General features: G+C 33.9%; 2 protein-coding genes across 2 annotated transcripts; both read right to left on the reverse strand.

Moving 5' to 3' along the window:
* Window positions 1-438: 438 nt before the first annotated feature.
* Window positions 439-2,947, reverse strand: LOC123716338 (pancreatic lipase-related protein 2-like). Its single transcript, XM_045672026.1, has 5 exons — window positions 2,874-2,947; window positions 2,213-2,399; window positions 1,387-1,781; window positions 927-1,260; window positions 439-664 (listed from the first exon to the last, which is right to left on the reverse strand). Exons 1-5 carry the CDS (start codon window positions 2,938-2,940, stop codon window positions 619-621), a joined length of 1,029 nt encoding a protein of 342 aa, XP_045527982.1. The 5' UTR covers window positions 2,941-2,947; the 3' UTR covers window positions 439-618.
* Window positions 2,948-4,016: 1,069 nt separating this feature from the next.
* LOC123716173 (lipase member H-A-like) lies at window positions 4,017-8,230 on the reverse strand. Its single transcript, XM_045671780.1, has 5 exons — window positions 8,173-8,230; window positions 6,379-6,565; window positions 4,975-5,369; window positions 4,368-4,701; window positions 4,017-4,096 (listed from the first exon to the last, which is right to left on the reverse strand). Exons 1-5 carry the CDS (start codon window positions 8,207-8,209, stop codon window positions 4,051-4,053), a joined length of 999 nt encoding a protein of 332 aa, XP_045527736.1. The 5' UTR covers window positions 8,210-8,230; the 3' UTR covers window positions 4,017-4,050.
* Between the last annotated feature and the right edge of the window lie 305 nt (window positions 8,231-8,535).

Here is an 8,535-nt window from a genome sequence, read left to right on the forward strand (position 1 = left end):
GCAGCAGAAATCAATAAACGAAAATCCTAGTCATTCCCGAAACTTTGATTTTTTTTCCTTTGTGTCATATGAAACCATGGTATATAAACCCTATTTTAAAGATTATTTCTCGGTGCTTAGTATACAGGGCCTACCGGGTAAGGCCGAGCCTGGTGCTTTTTTCACTGTGTAATTGCAACAACGAAATTATAGGTGCCAATATTTATATTACTAAAACTGCTCTCTGAAGTTATGTGTCTTATGTTCTATAAACGTTTTAACTTGCACCAACTTGACTAGACTTGGTGGAATGATATGGTAGAAATCATATCATTATTAGATAAGGTTAATTAATAAGAAATTTTAAGCCTGGTATAATTACATGACATCACGATCATTTAATATAATTTAATCGATTAAATTAAATATCATTCCCTAAACTAAAATAAAAATTTGTCGTTTCAGTAAACTTTTATTTATACATAACATATAAATATTATGATTATAAGATTAAAGCTTTGTTTTTATACAGACTTGTGTCTTAGCAAAGAATTTAGATACACAACCTAACAAATGTGTATAATAAAATTTTAAAATTAAATTTCGATAAAATCATTCTTGAAATAGCAGTTATTAGTATTAGAAGGGCCAATTTGCTCCAGTCCTTAAGCCGAACAAGCCGGTACTGAAAACAAAAGAAAAATAAAGTCTATAATGTAAAAAGTAAAAAGATACTGAGGATGATGATATTTTATTTATTAGGATTTTTTATTTTTTAATACTATAAATAGGCAAGAAAAGTCAATGGTAATAACATTGAGAGAATAAGTGATTTAATTTTACCTTTACGTTTTTAAAACAAGTAATTGGAAATTGTATACCTGAATAAATTTTATTCCTTTAAGATATTTTATCATTCTAACTAGTTGTCTTGATATTAAACTTACCCCTGTTTGCCGAGATTCGCGTTACCCATGTGTAATTGCCTGCCATTGCAATTAGACCGCTCAGCCTCCGATATATTAGGGCATAGTCGCCCCACCAGATGACTGCGGTGAACAGTAGCAGCAAAGAATTCAGTTGCTCGTCCATGTGAGCATGTGCTGGCACCGCATCCAGGTTGGGGGTTTCTTCCACCATTGGGGTAGAAGTCTGCGTGTCCTATAGGATCCATGATACCAAGTATACGTCCATCGGTGTGGATTGCCTCCACATATCTACCAGAGTTTCGGTTGAGCGCTTGACTGTTTCTACCCCAGGTAGGACCAGCTGGATCCAAGCCTATAAAAATAAATAAATAACATAAGATATTTTAAAATTGACCATTTTGGTAGTTTATTAGTAACTGTATCAACAAATATTACTTATTAGGATTTATTTATTTGTATACTTAAATTAAGGCAGTACCTGTCACTCTGCGAGCACGACCGCCTATCTGGCGTCCAGCATTACCAACAATATGAGCTCCCAAACTGAAGCCAACTAGATGGAGATCGTTCCAGTTTCCACCAGCGGTGTTAAACAGAAATTGAATAAAGCGACCCAAATGATTTCCAACATCTGGAACTCCTCTTGCAGCAGTGTTATATCCTTGACTAGCGAGACGGTTCCAGTCTACGACAATCACGTTACAGTCCACGACAGCAAGGAAGGCTTCAGTGATCATAGGGTTCATGTGAGTATTTCCGTTATTTCTCCATCCGTGAACGATGACCTTGGTAGGTCGATTTCCTCTGTAGTTCGAGTTGCGTATAGAGTTTGCGTTTCCATTTTGAAGTATTTGTCTGCTGTTGCGGTTTTGTCTATAAAGTATAAAAATATAAGTGCAGCTAAGCTTATATTTAGAGTTACAGAACAGCTTCATTATTGCACTCTCATCAAAATTTAATTCAATGAAAAACATAGTGCACATTTCCAAATGTACATCAATAAAAAATAAATGTTCCGAAACAAAAACGATATAAATATGAATTTAATTTTTTCTCGTATTCATAACTATCGAAACCAATTTGTACTTATGATATAGATACATATGATATATATGATATGATATATATCTACCGTCATCTTTTGGATACTTCTTTAGGTAAGGTTATAAAAATAAAATCACATTATATTAAAATACACTATCGAGTACTTATAATTGTATAATTTGTTAAAGCATATTTCGACTTAATCTTATACAAATTACAACCAATCTTGTTCGATATTTTATAACAAAAACAAAATTTACCTTGTAAACAGCCAGTATTGGTTATCGTTTCCGTTCCTTGAATTGAAAAAATCTTCATCTACTGGTTCATGTAAGTCGACCAGATGAGGTACACCCTCGCCGTCCGGCATCCAAATATAACGGCTTACACCTTCTACGTAAAGGCTGTTATTTCCAGGCACTGGAGAATAATAGGTTCCAGCACATACTGTGAAATAAATACCATAATCTAAATATATATTATATTTACCTAAAAGTATATTATCACTAAAATAATTGCGTCTTTTTACCGTTTCTTTCGGGAGTATTCATGTAACGCCATTATATAATAAACATGCCTCCCGTCACGGAAAACTTCCGTATAATTGCAGTATGAAAGTTGTGGAAAAGACAGCGCACATGTATATTATGAAACCGCGTATAACCGGCGTATGGCCAGACAGTATGCTGTATATCTTAGGCCATAGATATAAAAGTCGCCGTGGCTATGTCGGCTTAGAAAACAAAGTTGAGCTTCAATTTATTTACAACACAATTTATTGCTTTTTAATATAAATATATGTATTCTATATTACTCTGTACAAGCTTATAGGTACACTTAATGCAACTTAATTGTATATAATTATTGTTACAAATATATGGATTTCTTATTTAAATAGCATTAAAATTGCGTAATACTTACTAGCTATAAATCCTGCAAATACTACGAACACTCTCATTATAAGGCTGATTCCCGGGAATATTTTCATTGCAACTGTTTTGGTATTTATATGAAACACTCTATCATATCATATCTTGTTTGTATCTATGTAATTGAGTTACTTAGATAAAAAATAAATAATGAGCTTTTTATAAAGAATGTAATAGCGATTAAATAATATATTAAAAACATTCACCACAGACGACCCCACGTCAAGGTTTTAATTAGTTTTAACATTTTACTCTAATTGAAATATATGGATTGCGTTGTAAGTAGCGTCTTCTTAAAACCGTGAGAAGAAAGACCGTCTAAAGATGGGGGGGGGGTCTTTAAGAGTAATTGAAGCAGATCGTGTAGTCTCAGATTCCGCCTCTGGTGAAGTAACTTATGACAGAGGTAATAATTTCACTAGTACAATCAGTCTCATACTGTTGCTTTGGAGCTTCAGCCAAATGGCACGACCGGGGCAGTAACCGAAAACTGGCGTGAAGTATTGCAATAGGTTTATTCTATTGTACTCGCGTTGCGTGTGCTGAGTGAGACCCCTGGACCACATTTCCCCTAATAAAAAGTTTGAAGGTGCAGTTTAAGAAAAGACTGCCCTATGAAGAATCCCCCTATGGGCGTCTTTAAATATAGATGTAAGGGTAATTGACGTAGTAAAGGTGTGAGGTTGAAAAAGTATGAGTATGGGTATGGAATGTAAGAGATTTCTTTTTATTTATTAACAGCCCATCAGTAACTTAGTTTAGTTAAATTTTAACTTGGCTGGACTTGCAAGACAAAAAAAATATTTAGTGAAATATGCTTTTTTTACTTGTAAACAGATAGATAATTTATTGCTTTTTGTTATTGTGTGCTAAATTATTAATAGAAATCATATCATTATTTGATAACATTCATAAATAATAAATCATAATCCCTAGGATAATTACACTACGTCATAAACATTTAGTTCAACGATTAAATTAAATATTAATCGTTAAACTAAAATAAAACATGTCGTGATTACCTTTTTTCATAAATAACATGTGATTATTACATAACCTCCTACCAAATTCGATTAATTATAATTCTTATTTCTATGGTGTAGGCATTTTACAATCAAAATAAAATACAATTTTACATGTTTAAGTTGCATTTAATTTCGTTATTAGTATTAGAAGGGCCAATTTGCTCCAGTCCTTAAGCCAAACAAGCCGTTACTGAAAAGAAAAGAAAAATAATTCTATATAATAAAAAGATACTGACGAAGATATTATTTAATAATTTAGGTTTTGTTTATTTACCTATACGATAAATAGGTAAAAAATTTCCGTTAAAGTAATAAAACGAGGAGGATAGGTGTTTTTATTTAATCGTTGACCAGTGTTTTTAAAAGAAATAAATAGAAATCGAATTAAAACTAAATAAATGTAACTCCATTAAGATATTTTATCAAAAACTACCTTGTAATTGATTTGGTATCCAACTTACCCGCGTTTGGCGAGATTCGCGTTACCCATGTGAAATTGATTGCCTTGGCAATTGGACAGCTCAGCTTCCCATACATTAGGGCATTGTCGCCCAACCAGATGACCGCGGTGAACAGTAGCAGCAAAGAATTCAGTTGCTCGTCCATGTGAGCATGTGCTGGCACCGCATCCAGGTTGGGGGTTTCTTCCACCATTGGGGTAGAAGTCTGCATGTGCTATAGGATCCATGATTCCGAGTAGACGACCATCGGTGTGGATTGCCTCCACATATCTACCAGAGTTTCGGTTGAGCGCTTGACTGTTTCCACCCCAGGTAGGACCAGCTGGATCCAAACCTGTAAAAATAAATAAATTACTTGTAATGTAAATTAAATGGCTTAAAAATTCACAATGGAGTTTAATAGCCTTAGGTTAAGGAAGTCTTAGGTTTGATATCTGGTGATACAATAATGGTTCTTCGTTAGGATGATTACTTGTTTGCCGAAACACAGCAGAACAGTGTCTGCTTCATTTCAGATTACGCTGTAACGGATCTTTTTGTGTGTAGGCTTATCAACAAATATTACTTATTAGGATTTATTTATTTCTATAATAAATTAAGGCAGTACCTGTCACTCTGCGAGCACGACCGCCTATTTGGCGTCCAGCATTACCAACAATATGAGCTCCCAAACTGAAACCAACTAGATGGAGATTGTCCCAGTTCCCACCAGCGGTGTTAAACAGAAATTGAATAAAGCGACCCAAATGATTTCCAACATCTGGCACTCCTCTTGCAGCAGTGTTATATCCTTGACTAGCGAGACGGTTCCAGTCTACGACAATCACGTTACAGTCCACGACAGCAAGGAATGCTTCAGTGATCATAGGGTTCATGTGAGTGTTTCCGTTATTTCTCCATCCGTGAACGATGACCTTGGTAGGTCGATTTCCTCTGTAGTTCGAGTTGCGTATAGAGTTTGCGTTTCCATTTTGAAGTATTTGTCTGCTGTTGCGGTTTTGTCTATAAACAATATGTATATAAAGTCTTTTAAACCTAATCACATTTATTTTTCTATCTAAAGGATATCAGTGCCAATGTGCCAATTCATGTAAAAGTACAAGGAGAACGTTAATAATTAAGAAACCCATTTTTCCATACAAACAAATTGAAGTAAATGAGTCAATAAATTGTAACACCCTTGCAAATGCATTCGTACCCGATATCGGTGAAAAATAGACCCAGACATAGGTTTGCGTTGGATCAAATTGGATTAACTCACGTTATTAAACTTAATGTAAAAACCATACGTAGGATCATATGACTTTGTGGAACGACAAGCTATGAACGAGAGCTGTCAGCGACATCAAAGAATTTTGTGCATTGTTCAAATTTGTATAATAGTATAACCTATCATAACAAAAGTCGTTGCATGTACGAAGATATTTTTGTATCACTCGCACTCGCGAGCCACTTGAGAGTGTCCATGGGCGGCGGTATCACTTAACATCAGGTGTGCTTCCTGCCCGTTTGCCCCCTGTTTTATATTAAAAAAAAAATTCCTTACTTTTCGTACAATAACGTAACACAAAACGGTAACGTCCCTTGTAAAAAATATCAATGGGAATTTTTACTACATACTATGTGTTGTATTTATCGTTGAGCTCTTGTGAGTTATCATTTTAATATACAACACACTATATGTAGCGATGAAAGTGTAAAATATGAGTAAAGTTTAGCTTATAAAGAACAGCTTTGATATTTCATACATGACTCGACTAAAATTTTATCTAATAAAAACATAGTGCACATTTCCTTATGTACAATAAAAAAATACATATAGCAAAACAATTATTTATTGCTAAGCTATACTTCTTCATGAAGGTATTTCTAAAATATGATAAAAATTAAATAACATTATTTTAAAATAAATTATCAAATATCTACAATTGTATAATTTGTTCGACTTCATCTTATATATATATATAACAACAAATTTTGTTAGGTATTTTTACCGAAAAACTAAATTTACCTTGTAAATAGCCAGTATTGGTTATCGTTTCCGTTCCTTGAATTGAAAAAGTCTTCATCTACTGGTTCATGTAAGTCGACCAGATGAGGTACACCCTCGCCGTCCGGCATCCAAATATAACGGCTTACACCTTCTACGTAAAGGCTGTTATTTCCAGGCACTGGAGAATAAGAGGCTCCAGCGCATACTGTGAAATAAAAACCAGCATTTAAATATAATGCAAATCTGAAAATATGTCATCACTAAAATATTAGCTCCATACATATGAAATTGGCGTTTTGAATGGGAGGAACAAAAAGTAGATCTTTTTAAAATAGAATATTATATAATGAATATATTATTTAATGAATCAAAGTATGTATCATTGTTCTCTATGCACTTTTGCCATCTTATAGGTAGTTCACTGATCCTTTTACTAAGGAGATTTCGACTGCCTCATCAGAGTTGAATTTTTTACCTTGCAAGAAGTTATCCAAATTTCGAAAAAAATGGTAATCTAATAGAGCATGATCCGGGGAGTAAGGTGGATGTTTTAGACATTCCAATTGAAGTTCCTCTAATTTGGTAGCAGTCTGATGTGCAGTGTGTGGTCTAGGATGGTACGGAATCCACTTGTTATCACAGGTAATGATTCTATTTAAAATCCCTTCATTATTGCACCAGTTGAGTAAGGTATCCCGCAGTCGACGCGCTTTTTAAACTTTTTTTTACTTTCCCAATTTGCTTCAAGTGGATTAATATACGTACAGTTTTCACTAGTACCGCAGCCTGCAGCAAACCAAGTTTGCGATACAATAGCCTTCAACTTTGTTTGGTTTCTTCGTCAACTTTGGTTTTCGGCCGTCCACTGGGCTTGTTCTGCAGGGCAATTTCCGGAACAAAAACATTGGAACTAAAAACGCACTGTGTTTTCTTTTGCGTCACCGCCGCCATCCAAATCATTAATCCTTTGAGCCGTTTCTACAGCACTGGTGTGACGATATATCATGAGTGACGCAAGCAGAAAATTTAAACAGGAAGATGAAATGATTTTCGATGAACAAATGCACGTGTAAATAGCTATAAAGTATTGAATTTGAAATTCCTAACCAAAGAGGAGATATTCGAGGTCAAAGTGGCCACTAAGACAAAACGTCAATTTCATAACCTAATATTTAGGTCTAGAAAGAAAACTCGGGTTACTCCAGTATGTAATAAATGTTTCCCCTGGACTGATAAATATCCGTATAACTTTCATACTTCAATTATATAAATTGGAGAATTAAAGTTATGTAAAATAGCTCACCAACCTCCTACGTATAGTCAGGCAGCATAGTCAGTCCAAAGATATATAAGTCGTGGCTATGTCGGCGTAGAATACATAATTGATCTACAATTAAATTTATTTACGTAACAACAGATATTTACTAACAATCTATTGCTTTTTAATCTATAATACTAACATATGCCGCATATTTACCACTAAAATAAAAAAATAATCAGGCGCTACAACATATTTAGGTCTGGGCCTCCGATTTCTAAAACTGTTTTATGATCATTTCATTTTCACATCTGTACCTGATACACGCCGTCGACTTTTTGGCTCTAAGGCAAGCCGGTGTCATCATGATATTTTCCTTCACCGTTCGAGCGAATGTTAAATACGCACATAAAAAGTAAGTCCATTGGTGCACTGTAGTCAGTATCTATGAAAACTTATACTCTAATTGCAACTTAATTATATATAATTACTGTTACGCTTATATAGATTTCTTATTTTAACATTATACAATTATAAAAACATAATATACTCACAGGCAATAAATCCTGCAAATACTACGAACACCCTCATTATAAGGCTGCTTCGGGGGAATATTTACATTGTAACTGTTTGGGTATATATATCATACTCTATCGTATCATGTCGTGTTTGTGTCTACGTAATACGTTAATTAGATAATAAGTAATCAATTAGTTTTTTTATAAAAAATATGATATATTTCTATAATCACCACAGACGACCCCACGTCAAGATTTTATTTTGTTTAAACATTGTATAAATACCGCAAATAATAGCTTTTAAGTGTAAACGACGATAAAGTACATAAATCTTTGTAATATTATGCATGTTATTAATGATTCTACATAATTATTTATAATTCGATATATTTACAAGAC

This window comes from Pieris brassicae, chromosome 11 (genome assembly GCF_905147105.1).
Source record: "Pieris brassicae chromosome 11, ilPieBrab1.1, whole genome shotgun sequence".
NCBI classification, from domain to species: domain Eukaryota; kingdom Metazoa; phylum Arthropoda; class Insecta; order Lepidoptera; family Pieridae; genus Pieris; species Pieris brassicae.

Bases quoted from the DNA above. Each gene is read 5' to 3' on its own strand.
- LOC123716338 (XM_045672026.1), bottom strand. From the start codon at position 2,940: ATGAAAATATTCCCGGGAATCAGCCTTATAATGAGAGTGTTCGTAGTA. The intron at 1,782-2,212 runs GTAAATTTTGTT...TATACTTTATAG, and splicing joins CAATACTGGCTGTTTACAAG to ACAAAACCGCAACAGCAGAC. The intron at 1,261-1,386 runs GTACTGCCTTAA...TTATTTTTATAG, and splicing joins TCGTGCTCGCAGAGTGACAG to GCTTGGATCCAGCTGGTCCT.
- LOC123716173 (XM_045671780.1), bottom strand. From the start codon at position 8,209: ATGAGGGTGTTCGTAGTATTTGCAGGATTTATTGCCT. The intron at 6,566-8,172 runs GTGAGTATATTA...TTTATTTCACAG, and splicing joins ATTTGCAGGATTTATTGCCT to TATGCGCTGGAGCCTCTTAT. The intron at 5,370-6,378 runs GTAAATTTAGTT...TATTGTTTATAG, and splicing joins CAATACTGGCTATTTACAAG to ACAAAACCGCAACAGCAGAC.